The sequence below is a fragment of the Lepidothrix coronata genome, unplaced genomic scaffold (genome assembly GCF_001604755.1).
Source record: "Lepidothrix coronata isolate B3197 unplaced genomic scaffold, Lepidothrix_coronata-1.0 Scaffold59, whole genome shotgun sequence".
In the NCBI taxonomy this organism is placed as follows: domain Eukaryota; kingdom Metazoa; phylum Chordata; class Aves; order Passeriformes; family Pipridae; genus Lepidothrix; species Lepidothrix coronata.
This window is the reverse complement of record NW_016690239.1, coordinates 4,136,579-4,161,205: the sequence shown is the minus strand read 5'-3', so window position 1 is coordinate 4,161,205 and position 24,627 is coordinate 4,136,579. Positions and strand designations below refer to the sequence as shown.

At 37.3% G+C, this 24,627-nt stretch overlaps 1 protein-coding gene across 4 annotated transcripts in view; it reads left to right on the top strand.

Annotated features, from left to right (window-relative positions):
• The window catches only part of ARHGAP21 (Rho GTPase activating protein 21), a 110,950-nt gene that overhangs the window by 40,045 nt on the left and 46,278 nt on the right, over window positions 1–24,627 (top strand). For all 4 annotated transcript variants that reach the window (XM_017817089.1, XM_017817085.1, XM_017817087.1 and 1 more), the window contains exons 2-4: window positions 4,071–4,253; window positions 10,189–10,213; window positions 20,775–20,867. In XM_017817089.1, the coding sequence (XP_017672578.1) occupies window positions 4,071–4,253; window positions 10,189–10,213; window positions 20,775–20,867 (301 nt within the window). The remainder of the gene's footprint in view (window positions 1–4,070; window positions 4,254–10,188; window positions 10,214–20,774; window positions 20,868–24,627) is intronic.

Here is a 24,627-nt window from a genome sequence, read left to right as displayed (position 1 = left end):
GGGGGTGGGGAAGGGGAGGATGTTATTTGTTTGGTTTGGGGGTTGGGGTTGTTTTGGTTTGTTTGGGTGTTTTTGGGTATGGGGGTTTTTTTAATGCAGCTTTAGGCTCCAGAAAATACAGTGTGGGTAACCCTTACATTTACAATGAGACTTATTTATGTAATTTATTTGTGAAGCATTCTGTATGGTAAAAAACCCCTAAAACAAAACGGTTTAAAAAGTGTAGAGCAAATCTGGATGCCAGTCCCATGTCTCTTTAGAAATAATTTTGAACTTGTGTAGTGAACATAAAGATAAAAATGGGTTGGTCATACCAGCTTTTAAAATGGCTTGAGTGATTTTTCCGGAATTGATTGTGCAATGTATCGATTATTTCTTGTGTTCATCACTGTCCACCTATGAAGACAGCGTTCAGAAGTTTGACCATACCTATTTATCTGTTTAGACAGTCAAGATAACAATTCTTTATTGCTAGCTTGTATTGCAGCTATGACTGTCACTGAAGGATTTTTAGCATACTCACTATAGGTCTGTAAATTGATCAGAAGATTAAAAATTAGAGGGGCTTTGGGAAAGCATGCAGGTTGGATGTTGGAGCTTTTTGAATTTTCTTTTAGGCTGGTATAATGAGAAACTATTGATTTGAGATTTACTTTTAACTGGAAATAATATAATTTACAAACATCAACGCTACTTACTGATTTTTCCGTAATTCTGTTAATTTGTGTTAAGCTGCCAGCGATTCTTGTAGTTTTTTATGGTGCCATCTGATTTTTCATGGATGCGTTCATTGCTCAGAAAGAAAGGCTAAATACAGTATTAAAAACGAGGTATGCATTTTACAATGCACTTAAGCATCTGTTGTATGTCCTTGTAATTGCATAGAACAGGAAATGATGCTTTGAGATACTTTGTGCAGAAACCTTGTATGAAAAATTCCTGAGGGAAATGATGCTTGAATCATTTTTAGTAGCCTGGGATTCTTCAGTCCTTGAACTCAATTGTATGCATTCTGACTTCAATTTTGAGCACTGAATCTATAGAGAAATAAACACATTTCAATGAGGAATATGGCACAATAATATTGGGTTTGTTGGATTTTATATAAAAGAAAAGAAAGCATTCATTTTTCATCTCTTGAAATGCAAATGACTCTACTCAAAAGACACAAATCACCTTATGGATATGAGATATTTATGTATTTGTAATTTGATATTTGGCTCACAAGGAAAACCGTGTGGGTACTGTGCCTTCAGTAATGTATTCTGGCCTATGCTAAACATCATCTGTTTCTCGCTTGCTGTCTTGCATCCTTGTTTTGTTTGTGTTTTTGAAAACTTTTCTTGTTCCCTTTTAAAGACTTTTCTGGCAAGGGATATTCTGGTGGGTGTGCTGTGGTTGGACGTGTCACAGGGTTACTCAACAGATGTTGACTCTCTTTGTAAATCAGATTCTTGCTTGTTCATAGTAGTGGCTGAAAGTTGCTATTACTGAACATATCTCACATTTATTACTGATACTGGGTTTTTCTGTTGCTGTGTTGGCAGACCTTGCAAGGGGTCCCAGGTTGGCATGAAGTTAACCTTTCCCTTTTGGCATCCTTTTTCAAGAAATATTTTTTTGACTGGGAGTTTATGAATAGCTTTTAGTTCAGCAACTTGTGTGAATGCTGAAAGTTTACATGAAATTACAACGAAGTTAGAGGTTCTCTTGCTACAATGGAATGCTGCAGCTCCTATTTGTCAAAGCTAGTGAAGTTCTGTCTGGCTGTATTTCAGACTGAGGTTACGGTACTTCTGTATGTAAACTTCTGCAATCAGTTGTTATACGTACTAAAATTACCTTTTGACTAATTAAGGAGGTTTTTTTTAGAAAAAAGATGCAAGTAGATTTTTCAGTGCTACATTTAAGCTTGCTGTTTACATATTTGTAATTAAAGGTATTTGCTTATTAACGTTTTTTGATACCTGTGGTTGTTTGATCATTCAAAACTTTGCATCACACATTGCCTATAAAAATCTGAGAGGAGAAACAAAAGATTGCAAGGGAATGTTAAATAGATGGGTTGCTGCCCATCACTTAACAGAGGAAATCACTGTCATTTTTTAGAGGTCAGTGATTTTTTTTTTTATTAGGAATTATTTCTTTTGCCAATTTACTAGGATCAAAATGTTCTTACTGGCTCCAGTTTCTGCTCGTGTCCTGAGATTGAAAGCCTGAGAAGGGACATTTATTTGTGCAGAACTGTAAAATGCTGTCATGTTCAGAAGCTTAACAGAGTGGTTGGGAACACCTCTCAGTAACAAACCCCATCCTTAGGCTAAAGGACTGTCTGAGTTTTACCTTAATCTCTGCACTGTTTGAACTTGAAACTCAAGCCACTCATCTTCGCAGTTCCACAGCGCTCACTAATTTTCCATTCGTTAGTCATCCAGTTGCACAGTCTTTTCAGTTTCACACTAATACTGTAGAACATGAATGAAGATGATATATGAGGACAGTCTAGGCTGAGACAGAGTCCTTGATATTTATAACTGTTCTTTTCCAAATCTGCTGATAATCCTTCCAGGCTGTTTGGAAGAGCAGGACCCGGTCAGGGTGCTCTGGATTCTCTGTATTTTTTGTTTCAGAAGCAGCTCCATTTCTTGACTTGGCTGTAGCACCAAGACCCTTCTCAATTTGTATGGGTTTTTTTCTTGCTGAAAACAGGGTTGTTGGAGGTAGGGAGCACTGACTAGTATTTATGGACATACTAAGATGTGGATTTCTGAGGACAAACTAGCATCTGTGAGAAGCGTTATGCTTTATGTACCTGAATGCAGAATGTTGTTCTGGCGGGTTAACTGTCTCATCAAGGAACTGCAACGTTTACCATTGTGGTTAGAGTGGAAATGCATTGTCTTCTCTGTAGATATTGGTTGGAGTTGGCTGAGCCCACCTTGCCAACAAGCACTGCAGTTCAAGATACCAGCTGTAAGACTGAAGCAAAAGAGATTATTTTGGAGCAGACCAGGGAGAAAACCAGGCAGTAAATTCTGACACGTATCAGCCAGTTGCTGAGCCACAGCAGCAGAGCTACTGGAGGACAAGAAGGCTATTATTTCTGTTTGAATACCCTTTGAATAGGGTATAGGCTCTGGTATCTAAATTTGTTTCACGCATCGTTTAACTGGGATCTTTAGAAGAGGGTCATAGGATTTTGCATGCTTTCTTTGTATGTCTCCTGCTTCTGATTTGAAATGTTATGTGTGGTATGACACTTTGAAAGTTGAAATGGAAGATTTCATATAAGGCTGAGAAGATAAATATTTTAATAATAATCATATGTTTCTTGAGTCATAGGTATATAAAATTCCCTGTAAGAAAAAAAAAAACAAAACCAAAACCAAAAAACAAGGTGGCTTATTTCTGCATGACAGGAGGGATTATAGCAGGACTGTAAAATGAAATGAGACTTTTTTACTTTTGTATTTAGAGTTTGCATACTGAAATGTTCAGAGGAATTAACTAAGGATGGAGAAAACAAAGGTGAAGTAATAGTAGAGATGAGTAGAGGAGAAGTGTCTTGCTGAAGAAGCCTAACCAATTGTATGTGTTCTGCAGTTCTGTTTTACTTGTATTAAGTGAGGAGATACAAGTGGAGAAAATCATGCCTGCATTTAAGTGTTTTGTACTTAAGTGTGTGAGATGTGTGCACCCAAAAATTGAGTCCCAGAAGTCACATATTTGTCTCTAAATAGAAAGCAAATAAAACATACAAAGCTGTACACATTTGTTGTGGTTCATTCAAGTCTTTCATTGTTGTACGTTGACTTTTTCATATCTAGATCCATTTAAAATTTAAGACTTATTCTGCGTGCAGTATGACCAGAGGTGTAATGCTGTAAGGGATGCTGCTTTACAATAGACATTTCATTTGAAAGTAGTGGTGATCATCAAGTTATTTTGGTTATGGGGGGAGAAATTCTATTTTTAAGTGAACGAGAATATCTAGGAATTTTTACTCTCGTTTTCTTCTTCTTTTCAATGATCCAAATTAAAACTACTGTGCATGTCTTTTTCTATTCTAGGCATCGAAAAATAAAGATGGAAAAGAACAGAGTGAAGCTATATCACCATCGGAGGAGGAAGAAACTTTCTCTTGGCCTGGTCCCAAAACTGTCGTGCTGAGGAGGACATCTCAGGGTTTTGGCTTCACCTTAAGACACTTCATAGTTTACCCTCCAGAATCTGCAGTGCAGTTTTCTTTTAAAGTAAGTGAAATTAGTTGTGCACAACTAATGCACTTAATATATAGCCGTGTACCATTTAGGATCAAAAATCCAGCTTACTTGGAAGTAAATGTATTTGTAGATCTGTGTGACACAGATGAAAGATCCCTCATGTGTAAGGTGGATGACTGAGCATGTCAGTCTGTTAAAAATATTTGTACCATGGGTAAGACCAGTGGTCATTGCAGAATATGGAAATACTTTTCTGTACAGATTTTTTTTTTCTTTTTTTTTTTACCCAAAGCCAGTGTCATTAATTAGTTTGTGCATCTTTTAGACTTCAAGGGTGTGAGGTTTGGATTTCTTCTTTGTTGTTGTTGTTCCCCACCTCCCCAAATTGAAGTTTGTCATACCATCATACTAAGAGATGAAGAAACATCAGTTTGCCTTAGTTTCTAAATGACTATCCTAAAATTAATGTACATTAGAAAGACAGGTTATGTTTCTGTGTTATGTTCTTTGTGCTGAAAAGAACAACAGCTGCAATTCTCTGTTAGTCAAGAGACAGATATATACAAAATATATACAGGCCTACATTAAAGAACAACTTCCTTAAAGTATTTTACATTTTTTTTATTTAAAACAAGTAGGTGTTAAGTCGCTAATTGATCTGCCTTGCTCAAAGAGTGTACATATTCTCTTCTGTGACTGAACCTTTTGAATGCTGCTGTACTACCAGGTGTTGAGAAAAAGTGCATTTAATACTGAGAATTTTAATATTGAGAGGGGGTGTTTCCTAGTGAGTTCAAATAAGATTTGCTCATTTTAAAGTCATCAAGTGTAAACGTTTTCATAATCAATGCCACCTCTCAGTTTTGCTTTTGCTTTTCCAGTTAGGCAGAGGAATAGATTGTTACCGAGCTGGGGAATGGGTATTGAAACTTTCCTGAAAGAGCACGAAGCTAATTGACTCATGTATCTCTGCAGGAGTCTTTCATTAAAGTTGTCTTTCTTTGCCTGTCCTTGGTGGCTATAAGATTTCTTTAGAAGTAGAAAAAGCTTTACAGGAGAAAGCTGGCACATTTTTCCAGTTAACTTCAGCTATTTGGCCTGCGCTTGAGTGCCCAGATTTTTTCTCTCAACAATGACTCACTGAAGTTATATGGAACTGAGACTGTTAGCAGTATCAGGTGATCCCAACATTTCTGTCCTTCAGCATAGGTTATAGCAATCTCTGGTTGAATTCCAGTGTGAAACAGAGGAAGGAGGGTGGGGAAACCTTAGCCTTGAGCAGAACAAACTGCGTGCACTTGTTAGCATCTCCCAGCAAGAGCCTCTCTTCATGCTGAGGGTGAAAATAAACAGCATGAGCAGGATTAACCTCCTTATCTAAGAAGTGACTGAATACATTCTGGAAGAAAGCCATCACTAGATGTCTCTGAAGAGGTCAGTATGTTTTTCACATGCAAAAGGAGGCAGGCACAAGGAAGGGCAATATAAAAAAGGAATGTCAGTCCTTCCTCTCTCATTTATACCTGATGGTTTCTGAGAGAGGCCCAAGCAGTACATAGTGAGCCTGATACCTGTAAATCTCAAGATGTCTTGAAGCTCTAACTCCCCTCTTTTTCTGCAACAAAGGTCTTAATGCCTTTTCTTTTTATCCTCCATGTCTTCTCTGATATGTCTGAATCTGGGTAATTCATTCCTATTTCTGTCTGGTTTTGAAAAGCAAATAATTGAGATGGTTGAATGAACACCTTTATTAACGGATTCAGTTTCATGTAAAAATGATAAGGTTTGTTTGGGCCAGAGCCCAGTCAGTACTTCTTTAAATTAACTTGAGAGGTTATATTCTCTTTTCTTCTTTTTAATGTCCATGAGATGGAGCAAAAAAAAGAACAGATCTTCCAAATTATTACTCCTGAGTCTTTCTAAGGTGGCTTTTATAGAAATCTGTGTACCTAAGTTATGGTATGAAAGAATGAAATTCATCTGTTGTCAGCCTGATCCTAAATGAGGCAAATCTGATTTCTCTGCAGTTCTTATTTGATCAAAGATCCTATTGGTTACCAGCTGATTACAGTCTCTGTCATCAGTTCTATGCTCAAACACCTTTCCTCTCTTTCCTCATTGATCAAAATTGTAAGGGCCTTGGAAGTCAGAGATGTTTTGTTTTGCACACCTTAAAGGGAGTATAATAATGATGAATATGATTTGGTTTTCTGAGTGTCTTGAATCTTGCAGTAGCCTTGTCCCTTCTTCACCCCTAAGAATGCATGTGATCCCCTCTGATGTAAGGCAGATACTACAGCTGGAAGTTGAGGATGCCATTGACATAACAGCTGGAGTTACTCAAATCTCCTGCCTATTTCTCAGAACCACAGCCCTTCTGTTATCACAAGTGTCAACCTGATGCTGGTGCTTACCCTCTAGATCAACGCAGAGGCCTTTTTTTACCCCAGAGAAGGCTTTGCATTCTAGCTCCTTTGATTTTCATTTATTTATTCATTTATTTAAATTTTTTTCCACAAGGTAAGCTTGCCCTAAGATCTCTACATTTTACTGCAAATCAACATAAACTGGTAGAAGTAGTGAAAAGAAAAAAAAGCATCTAAAAGAGCTTTCCTTCAAACAATCTTTCCACATTCTTTGTGTATATAAGTGGTTTTTATTTTTTTAATAGCTAGTCTTTGTTCCAGTTCAGAAATATATCATGAAAATGTCCCCATTAGAAGTTCTGCTCCCGTTGCTTGCAGTTTGTGTGCTTGAAAAAGCTGTTGACAAATCAGGTGGAATCCTCTGGGAAGAAGAGGACAAGACTCTTAACAAGGGGGGAACAGTGGCATCTCTAGGACAGAGAGCATAATGTTCTTTAGCCTGCAGGGTGTGATAAGGATCACACCACAACTGGATATTCCATGTTTTTAACAGGCTGGAGAATACTGCAGCTTCGAAAGCCACTGAAGTGACTTTTCTTGGAAGCAAAGATCTCCAACCTAAAGGATGTATTGAGTGGAGAAGAGTGGGCATTATTACTTCTATAAAAATGTATAAGAACCTGTCCTCTGCCTAGATGTGTTTGAGGTGTTGGGATGTTATTTAAATTTTGAGAAGTTCAGTGTGCTAGTTGGTGTAATAAAAAATATGTTCAGTTGGAAAGCCTTCTTGTGTGTTGTCCTGAGGAGCTCTCTACAAGGAAGGAGTGACAGGGTGACAGTGGCTTGAATATGAGGGGCATCCATAAAGCTCTGTTTTCTCCATTTATATTCACATCTGACTGGATAACAGACCTTACTTGCTGTCATTGGAATGATTGAAAATGATTGATTATAATAAATTCAGGAAGGATCTCTGCATATTTTAAAACTAAATAGTAGTATGTTATATTTAATTTATATTTTTATTATATATATAATTTTTTTTATTGTATCTAATTTATTTCATTTAACATTCAGTATGTACATAACACTGCAGGTCTCTCTCTCATTTTAATTGGTATTAATTAACTAATTATATATATTATAACATTATGATAGAGAAGGGTTATGGAAGAAAGTGTTGTCTGGCAGGTCTTGTTGAGAAGGACAGCCCTGTGTGAAGGACGGTGTGAAAGATGATCTTGGAAACTGAGGCTGCGGTTTAACACATTTCATTTTGGCAAAAGTACTTGGCTGTGCTTATGTGGGGACACACACCAAACTGGGAATAGCTAACACATTCAGGAATAACCCATTATGTATCTCCTTGCTTCCCATGCCACCTTTCCCTTAAGAAAATGAATAAAGAGCGTGTGGAAGATTTCTTAAGCTAGCATTGCAAAAAACCACTGTTACCAAATGCTTTTAGCATCAGATGTTTATTAGGATTTGTTAGAATCAGACGCTACTTCTGCATGAGAAGTTTGTTCTCCTGAGTCTCTCCATTTGTCTGAGAAGCAAATAAGTGATAAAAGAAAACCTTCTCTTCAGGTATGAATGCAGCATATACTAACATTTTGCAGTGTGTAAGAGGTGAATGTAGGAGGGAAAGCTGGTTTCAAAACACTTCCATTATAAAGCATCCATTCCATTTTTCAAGGCCTGAGCTCATTGGCTCACTAATGTGGCAAACTAATGTTTTGCAGCTGTCTTCTAAAACAGAGCTTTGCATAGCCAGTGACAAACTGACAAGCCTATTGCAGTATTTAGTAAATTACAGCATGTCTATATTAGCTAACTTTTCACTTCCAAAAATTTTTGTTAAGTAGCGTCAAACCGAGTAGTCTCCCATACATGTAACCCAGATTTTCTAGACTATGAGCTCTAATATTTCAAGTCGTAAAGATGTTGTTTTCAGTTCAGAGCTTTGATGGCAGATGTTAGCCTTCTATAATTCTTCACTGCTGATGGGAGTTCAACTGGCTGTTACAGGGCTTCGGGAGTAAGCAGTCAATAGTATTTGTCTTCTAGTGTGCCGTTGTTACCAAAGTATAGAGCAGACAGGACTCTCCAACTTAGGGAATACACTGCTTTAGTGGCAGTGATAATTACCATGGCTTTTTCAAAGTAGGGTGAGTGCCAGATTTCTGTTAACTCAGTGTTTCAGGTTTGGGGGAGTTCTTTTATTGTTTCTCTCTTCCTTAAAGTTGCCTTTCTGTAGTATCTTACAAAGCTCCAATAGAACTTTTGTATGTGTCACAAGAAATCTATTGCTCCTAGGACAGGCTGGTCTCATCCTCATGATTATATAGTATTAGTATCCAGGTCTTATTCCCTCTCTTTCTTCAAGACTTTCTCTCTTGAATGGATTGCTCAGTTGAGTGTATAGTTGCCTTGAGAGTATTTAATATGAAAAACATAGTATTTTGTCTTTAAATGCAAAATACCTAGAAATTTGAAATTAGTCCATTTAAAAGTAGGAGGAAATATCCAGGTGAAAATTATTTCTGTGATCATCTCCTTGCTCCTTCTTTCCTTTAGGACAAAGTTGTTCTAATTAGCTGTGGTGAATTGTTAGAAATACTTTCTAAATAGTACATACTAGTCTAAGAAATTGTATTTAGATTGAACATCTATTACTCCATGAAGGTTACAGTTCAGAACACAAGTATTTCCATACTTAAACTGTGCTTCTTAAACCGTAGAATTTTGTAGACAAGATTAACCACAATCTTTCATTCATACTGAAATATTGACTAGAAAGTATTTAAGTAATTTTTTTTTTAGTTTAAGCATGCCATTTTCCATCAGTACTTTCTAGTTGTATGATTTTGGGGGGTGGGTGTGGTTAGGGTTTGTTGGTTTGTGTGTTTTTGTTTGGGTTTTGTTGTGGTTTTGTTGTGGTTTTGGGGATTTTGTTTGTTGTTTTTGTTTTGTTGGGGTTTTGGTTGTGATGATGTTGTTTTGTAGGACTGTCAGTGATACCTGGTAGTTATGATTGTCTAATATAGTTCAATGAGCAGAAGGAGACTCTTCAAGATTATTACTAAATAGTGTTTGGGGTACGTAGTTTTTCCTAGACAGTAGTACTGAGTGCAAAACAAAAATATTCAAATTTTGGGAAGCATGTTCAGACCTTGCTTACAAAATATTTTGTATCTCTTGCATATTTAGCTTTGAATCCTTAGACAATTAAAGTGTAGCCTTTCCTGCCTGGATTTCAGGGTGAAACATGCTTGCCAGAACACACAGTGCGGTATTAGGCTTCATGGCAGTGTTTCATGTGTTTTGGTACATTTGTTTTCACATAATGCTGTTCATGTTGTGTCTGGGAGGATGTTTCATAGGACTGTGCTTAGTTGTTTTTAAAATAGCTATTACTCTACATTCTCAGAATAAAAGCTTTAATTCTCTAAGTTGAATAGTTGTGGAAAAAGTAGGAGGTACTGGAATACAGACTTAACCTTACAAGTTCACTTCAAGTCTTTATATCTTATAGATGCCTGTGCATTTTTTTCCATTTATTGAATTTTTAATATGCACTCTTTCTTCCTCCTTAGGATGAAGAGAATGGGAATAGACAAGGTATGTCTTGCTTTTATTCTCTCATAGATCCAATATATTGAATGCTTCATCTGTGTAATAGACTTCAATCACTACTTAAGAGTCTGAAACTTGAATTCACTTCAGTGTGAGCATTAAGCTCATTGATTAGTCACTTATTTCTAGGTTATGCCAGTCAGTTCTGCTCCATTTTTATAGCTTTCTCCCTCTCACATTGCCTATGTCTGCTCTCTATCTTAATTCACACGTTAACTTACTTTTTGTAAAATATTTCCATCCGAGTTGATTTAAATTTCTCTTTGGTATTTAGCTGTTTTCTCATCCATACATCCATTTTGCTGATACCTTACTGTTTCCTTAAAAGGGTGAAAAATGTATTGATTTAAGGAAACTGGGTTTTCAGATTGGGAGCCCACCCACTTTTTGTTTTTCCCAGTCTATCACGATGGGAAGGTACACAGGGGAGGTGGGATCAGCTGCATTGTGAGTGCAATGTCCAGGGCTTCAGTTTGTGCTTCACCTGGCAGAGCAGTGCAGCTCCCTGGGGACAAACCTGCTCAAAGCTGGGTGGCAACACGGGCTGAGTGCTTGTTTTACTGGTGGGTTATGATTTGTAGCACCTGGTTTTGGTGTATTTTTAAATACCTTGTTTAGTTGGAAGACAGAGGACGTTTCTGAATTTCTGTTTCCATTTTCTTTGTGTAGCTGTGTTATACTGGAAGCATTCTGGGAAATATGAATTTATTTGAACTTTCTTAGTTTTCTCTTGGAAGCAGATGGATTCATCCATTTCATCCCCCTAGTTTTGCTTGGCTGTCATCACCTGTGTGTTAAACAGTGAAAAGTTAATCTCTTCCTACTCCTTATCACTCCCTAAACTTGAAACATCCTTTATCTGTTTTGACATACAAAAAGAAAAGGCAGATTCCTTTAGGAAGGGAAGGGAGTCGATGAGCTGTGCCAAACCAGTATGGAAGATACCACTTGTGGTCTCGAGGAAGGAGTTCTGTGGTATTCTTCTTCTTCTCACAGGGAGAACTCAATCATCTAAAGATGTTACGTAGTTCTGTTTATCTAAAATGTTATCTGAGATCTATTTTTCAGTAGAGGAACAGCAGTAAATAAATATTTCTTTGATTCACTATGAGACCTGTGCAGGTGGGAACAAGATTACTTTCTGGAAATTTTTGTTTAGCTACTTAAACTATGAATCACAGCTCAACTATTGCTTTTTTATGGCAGCTTAGTATCTTGTATGCCTTGAAATACAGATCAGAGGGCACAAAGCACTCTGAAAAGGTAATGGCATTCTCACTAAGGAGAGAAGGTTTGACTTGAGCTCCTGGAAAGAGAAGACTGTGGGGCAGAGGATGTAGGTGGCAGTAGAACTTAACCTACCAGTTTTGTGTATTACACCTTTAAAAATAACAAAATGGGACAAAGTCTGTAAGACGTTTTTCTCCAGCATTTAGTGTGATCCTTGGGGGCGGAAGGGGGTGAAACTATTTCTATTTAGATTGCTGCAAGTTGTTCCTGTTCCCAAATGAGCTGAGTAGGCAGCTCGTGGGGAGAAAGTCAGGAAAAGCGCACATCTCATTTTGGATGTTCACAAACGCGATGTTTATTCAGCAACAGCAGGTACAGCCTTGCGCCCCAAGTTGTGTGAAGGGTTATCACAAAGATTCTTGGAGCCTTCGCACCGGGACACGGGATCGGGCCGCGTTCGGGGCCGGGCAGGGAGCGGCGGGGCCGTGCGCTGGAGCCACCCAGTGGCGCCTTCCTGGCATTGCAGCCGGGCTTGGAAAACCTGCCTCTGTGAAGCCCTGCCGTAATGAGCAGGGAGAACATCCCGTTGATTAACGCTCTCCTTTTGAAGTTTGTAAATGATAATTCGCTTAATTCACTTGGGCTTTCCTGTCTGAAAGACTAAACTAAGGGGATTCAAGCTTCTGATTTTTGTGAAGCAGTGTATGCCAGTGCAGGAGTATCTCTTTTTATCACTTTTCAGTGAAGATTTTGCCCTTTTGCTTTACCCTTTTTGTAGGTTAAGCTTACCTTGAGGCTTTTTATCAGATTTAGCATTTATATATTTGATTAGGTGCATGGGAGAAAAGCATCTCTATTGCTATTGCCTTTTATTGAGAGCACTTGAATATTTTTTTTCTGAAGGAGCAGAGTACCTAATTAAGCCTAGAGGGCAGAAGATAAAAGTGTGTACCAGATTCGATGTATTCTAACAGTGAAAGAAATATTTTTATATGGTCTTATATTCTCATGTAGAATTTAGTATATAATTAGATCATGCTCATGGCTTGCATTAATCTTACTTTTGATAAACAGTAAGGTTTCAAAGCATTTAGAATAAGAGGTAGTGCAGATTTGTCCAGGAGAGCTCTAACTGGGTGATGGCCAAGAAGCAGGATTGAGTTGTCAAACAAAGAGGTTAGGATGCAGTGGATGGGAGACACTTCATGGTCAACAGCTGGGACAGAAGTGGACCACCTCAAGTGTATGCACATGAACAAGGATGTGTCTACAGGACAATATGGGGAGATGAGGAGAGCTCTCATGCCTTTTTCAGGGCCTCTATGAAGCCCCTGTGCACTCACACATGCAGCTTGGGGGACAACCAGGAGTTGGAGATCTGCACTCAGTAGCAGCGCTATGATCTCCCTGGGATCACAGGAAGGGGGTGGGATATCCAACAGGAGAGGGCTAGGGTGCTGCAGTGGGTCGCTACGGGCATTTTGGGAGGGACAGGTTGGGACAGTATGGAGACTGAATTTTCTTTCTTGTCAAGTTGTGAGGGAGCAGCAGGAATGCATGGAGCTCTGGCTTAGGATGGGTGGGGAGCTGGCTTAGAGCTTATCATCAGGATTCCTGGGCAGACTCTGTGTGGGCAGTGTTTTGGTGGGTGTCTGCTACTGCCCTTTAATGGAAGAAGTAGCCAAGGCTTCCTGAGACCAGTGGTGGAAGAGTCACATATGGTCCTGCTCCTCCTTGGGGACTTTAGCACCCTTTTATCTGCTGGAAGGGCATCACAACAGATTTACCCTAAATATTTTGTAGTTACTATTTTAAAGTTTTCAGTTCTCTCATGCTTTCTCTGCACCAGATTGTTGACCTTAAGCCAAGTCATTAAAAGGCTTTAAGAGGTGCACCTTATCAGAAGATGCAGATCTTCCACAGTGGATTCTTTGCTGGAAAACTTTTATCAGCTTCTACTGTTTTCTTGAGAATTTCTGCTACACTTACCAGCCTATATTAAGTATTTCTTGGAGTTATTATTCCAAGAAATAACTTGGAGTATTTATTTCATGTATTCTGAGGATGGTTTGTCATCCTCAAATAAGTATTCTTATTTTCTGGAATTGCCGTTTTTAAATATGCAGTTATTTATTTAAGTGGTATCTCACAGGTAAAAGTCTCCCAAGAGAGCATATTAGGAATATTTGGAGACAAACTCAAAAATACCTACACCTAGTAAAACCAGTAGTATTATTTATTAAAACTTGTATTGTCAACATGTCGTAAATGGTGCTGGAGAAAAATGTTTCCATGCTGTTTCATTTTACACTAAGTATGATTCAAATTCAAACATTACTTAAAACTCTAGATACCAAAATACAAGTTTAGTACATATGAAATTGGTTGCTGGTAATTGTATATTGTCCCAAACCATCTTTTTCTTCAAAAACATTTGGCTTGGTGGCCATGCTTAAAGTTAACGGTGATAATCATAAAGAAATAGACTGAAAGAAATTTGATATTTCATGAGAACTAAGCTATTTTGTGTTTAACACAGTGCCTGGGATTCCAATATCATTATAATCCAGTATCTTTTTGTTTTAATATGATGTTCTTGCTTTTCATATGTTACTCTCTATTTCTATGTAGAAGTATCTATAGCGAATAGCAGCTCATTAATGAGATTTTAGACATCTGTTTTCACTGAGATTTCTAGAACATTAAACTGTGATCGCCAGGCTATTTTTTTTTAGTGTTTCTAAATATGGGTTAAACTTTCTACCCTTCAGTTGTCTAAGCTAAATAGTTCCAATTTATTATCTGTGCTTCTTCACTTCTGCAGGTGTACTGTGGTGATGTAGAGCCTTTGGGGGAAGGGTGGAAAAAATTCAGGAAAAGCTTTTTATTCCTTACTGCCGCTTACATAAGACTTGGAGTTTTGATGCTTCATTTCTTTAAACAGATTCTTGATTTCTGTAAGGTAGTTAGTGTTCTCCCAGGATTTAATTTAATCCCATGCTTTTTAGCGTCATGGTCTGTTGGTTCTATCTGTTATGAAATAAACATATTGTGCCTGTGATGATGGGAACAAGGTTGATAAGGAACAAGAAAATGAATGTTCAAAGCAAGTATTTGAAAGGTCATAGATTGCTGGGGTGATATGATCTAAGGTGTATGATAATAGAATTAGGGGTAAAAGGCAACAGACTAATGCTTTAGGATAGTGCCCCTATCCTAAATTGCCCTCTTGAATCTAACATTTTTTAACACCCAAATGTTGAGAATGCTAAAAGAGGGCTCATTTAGTTTTCTACTGAGACCAGAGCCTGAGGATTTCTTGTTCCTTTATAGTTCTTCCAGAATGTCCAGCGGATTGACCTTCCAACTTGTCACATGTAATAATTTCTCAGTGATTACTGTTGAGTTCAAATCATCTTTGAATTTCAATAAAAACACAAAGTGTAATTTCCATGGATTTAAGGGAGATTGTAGGTTCACTACAACAGATATAAATTGTATGGGTCTATGCTTATCTAAGAACTAAAGTAAATCCTCTAGACTAATCATAGCTTAAATTTTAAATTTGAATAGGTTTCATTTTAGATTTGAGAGAATTAAAAAAAATAATAGTTTTGGCAAATAAAACAGTGGGGAAAATGCAGGTTTGGAGGTTTTGTAACTAAGTCGAGACTGTGTTACATGTTTTCCATAACAACGCCAGATTATTTTTTCCTCTCTACCCCCACCTTGCCAGGAAGATTGAGTTGAGGTTGCATTAGTCAAATGGTTTAACAGGAAAGTAAGCAAAAGAAGAAATACCAACTTTGAGTTGCCTAATCAAAATGCCAGGGGTGCTTTGAATAATGAGGGTGTATTTTTCCTGTATCTGAGAGTTGAATGCCAGGTGTTTCTCTGCTAAATGACTCAACCACCCTAATTTACTTATTATCCTCTTTCAGAGACTTATCCTTGGCACTTTATTTTGGTTAGTGTTTTTCTATTGAGTTATTTTGTGCTTGACAGTGGACGAAATAAGCTCTGTTGGGCTGGGGTGGGACCTTTGGGCTCCTCTTTTGCAATGGATTGCTAGTGGAGAAATGCCTACTATGTATGAAATTCAATTTGCAGAATATCCATAATTGTCTTTAGTGGGACTCTCTTAGTTAAATGTAATCTTGACAGTTTTGTGATTTATATTTAATTAAATGAAATTTCAGGTAATAAATGTAACCTCTGCTATACTTTCAGCAGTCTGGTTTTGAGTAGCTTGGGAAATGATTAGCAAGTTTTTGATTCATTAATCAATTTGAAGCATTTGGCCCCCCTGTATCTATTTCTCCTCCTTTTGCCTGAAAGGCACCCAAAGAATCAGTGCCACTGAGCATTGTTGAACCAACAGAGCTCAAATGCCTTGGATATCTAAAAGCATACTTGTAGATCTTCATGTTCAAGAGGAATATTCTCCTTCTTGAGTCAGAGAAAGATGTGNTGGGGCTGGGAGTAAAAATGTTCTGGAAAAGGTTATTTAACAAAAATCTGTAGGCTTTATTCAATCCCTGTGTTATGAGGAATTCTAAGCACAGTTCAGCTGTCCCGAGCAGAAGATTTATTTTTTTTTTCCTCCCCTCTAGAAAGAGAATGGCATGTTTTTAAGCAGTGAGTTCTCAGGAGAAACTTTGTAAGAGAGTATGTATTCTGCTGTGTCCCAACACTTGCAGGTTTGTGCTCTGCAGGTCAAAATGAAGGAAAGAGCTATGTCAGCAATAGCTCTTTGGCACAGTATTTTTTTTTTTTTTTTTTTTTTCTTTTTCTAAATTTTTTCTGAAGACCCCTGAGAACCTTCATTAGATAATAAGACTGAAATACATCCTGATTCATTTTTTTTTTTGTTTCTTTCTTTTTTTAATTTTTTTTTTCTCTCCAGAATGTAAAGCTTGTCAGGGAGGTGCCCTTTTTGTGTAGTCTTCATGACTCAGGTGTTTTTATCTGACTGTGTTTTGTATCAGAAGGTTAATGACTACAGAGAAACGATGTGGTTATTGCTGTGGTGTAGTATGTTGGTAGATTTGATAGTATAACTTCTGCCATGTCATTTTGTTTTCCAGGTGAATCACAGAGCAGTGTAGTAATTCTGCCTGGTCTGCAAAGAGTACCTTAAAAACTATCTCATGGCTACTGCATTTAATATAATACTACTCATGTTCCTTGCAGCAACTGTATTTCAAACTAGCTTTTTAGGGGATTAAGCTAGAATTAATTTCTATGTCAAGTTTGGGGGAGTTAAGAGAAGTTTTACTGGTTGTGATCCCCCAGATTGACAGTAAGTCAATTATAAATGTTAACTAGTCTTACTTCTACTGTTATGTTTAGAAGTAGTAATTTTTTTTTATATTCCCTTTTACCATGGAGAGGGAGAACGTTTTAGAATTTTACTGTTTTGCAAATAAAGTGGTTGTGCTAGTGCAATGTACTACCCTCTGCTACTTCTGGCATCTTAAACATTTGTCAGGAAAGCTTCCTTGTAACTTTGCAATGAGAAACCCACTTACACTGTCAGACTGTGAAGGCAGTATGGACTTGTAGTCTGAGCTCAAAAATCCGAGTACTATAAAGGTTAGATCATAAATTGTTCTATGATATGTATATGAATAAAGTTTTAAATTTTATTTTGTAATCACTTGAACCACAGTTGAAAAAAGACACTAATCTTAATTTGTAGATTTTGCTGTGATCTCACTGGTTATTGAAGGTAGCACGAAGTATTTGTTGAAAATTGCTGATCAGTTAGAAGATTTGCATAGAGTTATGAAAAACGTGCTGGCTATTGCTGTTTCCTTGCACATGTGAGTGTGTTATTGGCAGCTCACACTTTTGCCTGTTTTCTGTGTGTTTGTGATGTCTTATTTCTCACTTGCAGTTGAAGATCTGGAAGAAATAGTCCTATTTGCTGGTAGCTGGCAATGTAATGCTCAGTTATAAAGTTGCTTACAAAAGTATGAAGAAGGAGGGAGAAGGCAAAATCATATGCAGCAATGAGCACTGGAAAAGCAGTGGCAAATAAGGCTGCATGTCTTACAGACTAGTAGTCTGAGCTGCTTTACTGTTCTTTGTTATATCATATTGTAAGGAATTGCTGGCATGCTCAAAAAAATTGGGCCTATCAATATTAGAAAGGAAAATGGTGAATCCTGACAGTATGTAGTGCAGAGCTGGAGAACTTAATATAAAAGTTCCACTGTTATAGTCTGCTCCAGATGGTGGAGTTTGGAAGAGGGGAAGTTTAGGCTCACATTTTTAGACAGCATCTTGCTTTTGCCTGATGGTTGGATGTGGACAGGACCAAATGGAGATTTAGACACTATTAAATTGGAATGTAGTAGTGTTAAATTTGGAGACATGAGGTGAGTTATTAGATTATCCATTTTACTTGAGATTTATTTCTGTAATGATTGAGTGCATGTCTCCAAGATTTGTTCCCCTTCAGTTGGTCTGAAGAACGTATCATTAGCTCCTGCTGTCAAAAAACATTAGCTTTGCTTGTGTTTCAAACTCAAAATATAAATGTACACTTTGAGGCTATGTATTCAAGGAAACTCATTTATATGTTACTGATTTAAAAAAAGATTTGGTTGATATCCAAGTATGTAAAAGATCAAGGAGAAATGAAGAGCGTATATTCGTTTACCGAAGCTTGAGAGTTCTAGGCTTTTTTCTTGTCTTTACTTCTGTTTGGGTATTACTGAGCTGTAAAATGAACCTGCAAATGTAAACATTTTTAACCTTTCATTCTAATTTTTTGCCTGTAAATTGATCTTTAGGGTGGTGGTGGACCTTTTTTGGAAGTAGAGTGACTGTTCAATATATCCTCCTTCTGCAAGTAGGAGAAAAAACCAAGCTTCTTGAATTGGTCCATAAAATAGCTGTGGAAATGTGAAGTGGGTGCCTGTAATGTTGAAATACCTCTTGGTGTAGCCAACAGGTCGGAAGTCAGATGTCAGGGAAGCCTGCAGTCTCTGGTCTCCAAAAATCGTTACAGGATTCCCATCTTACTCAGAAGTGGGAAGTGTATTAAAGGAATTCTGTGTTGGATACTGAATGGGAGTAACCTTATTTGCCTGACCTCTTGCTTTGTGTGTTCTGGTATGGACAAGGTATAAAGGAGCGTTTGAGTACTAAGCAAACTAGCAATAGGCCACTACCATTTTTTTGGAGAGTATTTTATAAAGGATGCTGAGGTAGCCCCTTGGTGTTGGGTTGTAATTATCAGATATTGTGTTATAAATTAAATGCGCCATGTGAGCTGCATTATTCTTATTTTTCTTGTTCCTTTTGGGACTGTATGTTTCTACAGTAAAAGATTAAGTGGCAGCACTGGGAAGGATGTTTGGAGTTGCTATAAAAGGTCATATTTTAACTTCACTCTTTTAAGTCATTGAAACAACCTTTTGTTCATGGTATCGGGTAGATTATTCTTGGAGCTTCTCTAAACTTGCTGAAACATTGCTGCCTCTTAAAGGGCGAGACCCATCATATGTTCAGTGTCTATTTAAATCTGCAGATTAAAAATGACAGATATTAACTTTGGTTCACAAAGAGCATTTTGTATGTCTTGGAGCTCTGTCCCGCTAATCAAATTTTAAAGTATTTGGGGACTGAGCTGCCAGCTGGAGTTTCTGGGTTTGTAATTCAGTTGCTTTATATATAGTATTTATCTGATTCTATCAAATCAACTTTTTGATTATTCTCTGAAAATCTGGAATTATTTTGGGAAGACCATTTAGAGCCATATGAGTAAGCCATTTTGTTGAACTGTTTTGTGGTAAAATGGCAGATACTGAGAGGTTGCAGAATTGAAGGGATTAGGCTAAAACTTGTATTTGAAAAATGTGGATCAGTCAGAGGGAAGTCTGGTTCTGTGCAATTTACTAAAGTTTTTCAAATAATGAGCTTTTCCAACATGGAAACTAAAAAAAAGGGGTAAGGGAGACACCTTATTTATATTCAGGAAGTATTGCTGTGGCTTATTAAACATGTGCATGTTTAAAGCTGTAGGGAAGGTACTTCCAAAGGCAGTGCCATTTGTGCCTAAGTCAAAGGTCAGTCACTGAAGAAATGATTAGAACCTAATACTCCAGTTCTGAGGAGTGTTTGTTTTATCAGCAGTGCCAGTTTTAAGCCATCCCTTTATTCTTTCCTGCTGTTCCTTCTTTTTCTGCATTTAAACCGCTGTCTCAGCTATGCCAGGGTTTCCTGGTAAGCTGGAACCCAGGCCAAGCTTACTTTCATACCATGTCAGTTCCCCAGGCTGGCTCATCATGTAGCCCCCAAAGGTGGTGTTTCCTTAGCTTAGAGTGTGGAACAAAGGTAGTAACTGGTGATTGGAGTTGGAGGGACTGGGCTGTTCAAGCCAGCACTGGCACTGTAAGGGCGTGTGGATCTGGCTGGGACCTTCCAGGTTCTGCCCCCGGTTCTGTGAGTGCTTCAGTTTGGACCTTGTGGGGGTGTCAGGAGACACTGATAACACTGTAGAACAAATTTAGGTTGAGTGCAGTTTTCTGTCGGACTGGAAATAATTTATTTTGGGAGGGGTGGGGGAGTCTTGCATGTTTGCGTTTTTGCAGGTTTTGGTTTGGTTTTGTTTTTTTTTAGCTTACTGCTATAAAAATTGTATAAGTGCAGCTGTGTAAATGCTGTAAAATGACTTATTCCAGCTATGTGGAGATGTAGCGCAGCACCACTATTTTAGCCTGCAGTATAACTGTGGAGTTTTTTGTTTGTGGTGTTTGTTTGTTTGTTTTACTGCACACACACCCACCTTCCCCCCATCTTGATATTCAGAAACAGTGGCTGCTTAACTAAGAATTACTCAGCTTTGGTTACATGTGTGTAAAAGAACAAGGTACCTGTGTTTCTGGAAGCATAGAAATTAAGCGTGTATTGAGAAAGCAAGAAGATACAGGTGTGCATGGTTTCTAATTACTGTAGATTAACTTCCACTTTGTGTAATTATGGATATGTACAGCATGTCCAGACATTATAAGTTACTTGGAATGATGTATTGCTTTTTGAACTCTGATAAATCTTCAAGAAAACTTTCTACTTCATCTTGGAGCATCTGAAAAACACTGTTAGAAAATCAGTGTTACAGTTCCATGAGGACTGTAATCAGTGTTTTTTCCATCTAAAGAAAGATTTAAAAATTTCATTTTTTAGCTTACATTATTATTTCTTACTCTATGGGTCTGTATGAATAGGATTATGTCCCAAAATATTGTTAGAGTAAAAACATTAAGGCAGTATAATGAAATGCTATTAAATATTCTTTCGTCCTCAGGAAAACAAAGAAATAGACTGGAGCCAATGGATACCATATTCGTTAAACAAGTTAAAGAGGGTGGACCTGCTTTTGAAGCTGGACTGTGCACAGGTACTGTTCTTTTGTGACATCAATAGCATGTTTGTGTACATGATGTAAAATATTTGTGATTTAAGTTTCTGCTTATAGTTCTGTCTTCCATTTAAACCTTGTTCTTTCCTTCACAAGCTTGAAATCTCTCTTTCAAATTGTCCTCAAGGATTTTTCATCTTGAAAGCACTGTGATGTTTATTAAGGCATTACAGTCTTAGTGTTTTTGATTTATTATCTTAAAACTGGTAAGAATAAGTATATGTTAAGATGTGTGAACAGAAGGAGAAAAGGGAGGAAAATAACTCCTGTGAGCTCCTGTTTCTTTTGGTTTGTGACAAATTGATAACCGGAAAACATTCAGGTTTATGTGCTTTAAATTGTTCTATTCTACCTCCTTTAAATTCAGTAGGAACAGTCCAAGTCTATTTCTTCTTAGAAAATTCTGCTCAGTCGTTCATTTAATCAAACTGGAGAGCAGAAACCATGGGGTTTTTTTGTGCAGTGTGTCGCACCTTTACTTAAGTTTCAAAGGAAAAAGTTGTGTTAGAGTGGAAAGTCTTACAGGTGATAAAAAGATCAGTTACACAGATGAATACCACTACAAACACAGGTTTCTTAAAAGTGCAGCAAGACTTACAATCTACGAAAGGTTTGTACATGTATCAATAATGGGATGTTGATATTTTCCTTCGGAAACAGTCACGCACCTGCATTTGACTGGAATAGAATAAGCTTGTATGGTCTTCCTAAAGAAATACAAAGTTTCTAGGATGATCAGTTTAAAACCAGTACGAGATCCTACTTGTGCAGTGTAAATTGTGGTTTTTTTAAACTTCTGCTTAAGTAGTTATTCAGGGAAGGGCTACTTTGGTGTTGTTTGATGATATTATATAAAGAAATGTTTTGGTTTGATAAAACTCAGCATATGTTGTAGTTGTACAGAGGAGCCACGTTAATTTCTGCTCTGTTCAGTGTTTGCCAAATTGAGAGAGATGAAATCTGTAGAGATTATTTTATTTTTGGTCATAGAAGAGATTTTTAGGAGCCTAGAATAAAGAAGATAAAATAAATGAGAAAATACGTTTTTTAGTTACTAGAATATTCTTCTTAAACACACCCCTGATAGCAGTTATATCTAATTAGGTCATGCCAATATTTCTTGTTTACAAGTTTTAGGGCAAAATATATGACTATATCTCTGTCTTGAAATTATATTATAAAACACTCAGGGAATGATCAGCCAGGTAGATTGCTTAACCTCTGATACAGACACCATATAACTTTCTTAATTTGTAAAATCAGCTATATTTTTTTTCCTAGTATAAATTGGCACTATTTTGTGATCCCAGTGAAGAAAAGAAAATACTTGAAAATTGAGTAGGAGTTACATTTGTCAATTCTTATTTAGCTGCTGCAGGGTCCTTTGTAATACTGAAAGTCTCAACATAAGCTTCATTACCCAGAATGAATGAACTCTCTTTCAGGAGTTTACCTGGCTGCTATTCACCAGAAAACTTGGAATATTCTTGCTAATTTCAGCAATAGGTTACAATATCTTAAATGTGAGACAACCTGTTCTGAATATTTTTAAATAATCCTGTAAAATCATCTTTGTTAGAGATAGAAAGAAAATACTTCCTGTATTTAACCTCTGAGACATTTCATGAAAAAAATAACATCTCTGAGTTCCAAGCATAAATGTTAGAAATATTGAAATACAAACAGCCAAAAGAGATGCACGTTTCCCATGTCTTGATCTTCATGCTGTCATTTTTATATATGCAAAAATATAAAGAACTAAAATGTGTGTAGAAAGGGAGATGGTTTAAGTGCATTCAGAGTAATTTCTGGTTTGATCAAGGGTATTTAATGAGCCACCAGACTGATGGAGAGCTATTAGATAAGGTCTTCAGGATTCTAAATAATTTTTTACACTACCTTCCCCTTTATATCTCCCTGAAGTGGAGCAAAGTTGTATTTTGCAGAGTTGTCTGTGCTCACATCATTCGTGTGAGAGTTCCACAGCATGTCCCACTGGGGTCGCTTGGTGGGTCCATTGGATGCACGTTTCAAGTAGACTCGTTTCACTGCTGTGTATGATCTGGTCTGCTTCTTTGAAAAATAAAAGCTGCACAAGTCTAGATAAGATGGTATGACCTATTTTAAAGATATTCCTAGTTATAGTTCTTAGGGGGAATACAGAGTAAAGATCTACATCTGTGCGCACATTCTTAAACAGCCTGGAAAAAGGCTAGTTCAAGTTCCAGAGAAGGATCTGGTGTATTCTGAGGAAATCTTGCGATACAACCTAGTAGGACAGGGCTCAGAGCTTGTAAATAAAAATATTTTTTGGCATAAATTATAGCATTCCTTCTTCCTGCAGCTTTTTGAAAGGATTTATTTTGGTGTGATTCTGTGATTTCAAAATTAGCTTTTGTCTCCGTGGATAGTCCAGTTTCTCAGCCTGATTGCATGACTGTGTGTGTGCAACAGTGGGATAGGGTTTGCCATCCATCACAGGTGCCTATCAGGCATATGGGTTGCTAGCAGCTGTTAAATGTTGCCACCAAGCTTTCTTTCATCGCTTAAGAAGCAAGAGACACAACTTAAAAGAGTTCTTTCAGGTGAGGAAAAAGGCAGTAACCAGTGAATTAAAGGGAATATGTAAACTTTTATAAAGTTGAAAATATCACACCAGTTTATTTGCATTACATTAATATTGTGAGTGCAGACCAAATTAAAATGTCAGAAGATCCATGTAGTTTGTAAATGCATAGGGTCTGTAAAGGGAACCTCCACAGAGCACAAGCACTTAAAGTGTTATTTTCTCCAAGTCAGGCCGAGTACTTAGAGTGAACAGCTTTTTCCTTGCTTTAATTTGATCTTGCCAGCAACATGAAAAGGGCTTTCAGTTTCTAAAGCAATGTTAAAAAAGCCATTCTCTCTGGCTTACTTTACATGGGTCCTTTCTTTCAGCTCTCTTTTTCTCCAGCAGCTTTCCAAAGCTCCTTACCTAGCTTTAGGCCATTTTCTCCTCATTAGTAAATTCAAGATAAGTTTCTGCTCTTTGGATCAGAGATGACTTAAATATTTAGTCAAAGGAATGGGATATGTTTTTCATCAAAAGCTACAAATAGCTCTACAAAATGGATTTGAGAGTTAATTTATGAGAGTATATGAAGCTCTTAATGAGGAAGGTGCAACAAACTATCTGGAGAAACCTTACAAAAGTGATGTTAGATCTAAAGATTGAACTGTATGGATAAGAATAACCCATTACCGTTGTCCAAGGCACACTGAACACAGTAATGTCTTGGAAACAGCCCTGATTATTCTGAGGAAGGAGGAAATTGTAGCTTTCAGAAGATCTGGTTTTTATTTCTAATAAGGAAGAAGTACAGAATTGCAGTATTTGCTGTTATTAAAGGAAAGTTATAAGTTTGGGTTTATTTTGAGGTTAAGTGCTGGCATGAAATGTCTTGTAATTCGCTTAGGAATCAGGCAGAATTGTTGGTATATGTTACCATCCATCAACAACTTTGTTTTGAAGATGAGATACCTAAGTGAACCTCTGGTATAGCTTACACCTGCCTGTAGTTTTCTTTCTGTGACTTTCTACATGATTCATTTGGAAGCTTAGGGTAAGATACACATCTGAATGTGTTCTGAGAAAAGAGTAGAAATTTGATGTCCTGTATAGGTTACATGTAGTTGTGCTGTGCATCTTTTCTTTTTTTTATTGTTAAGGAAGACTAACCTTGGATTTATATTGGTGTTC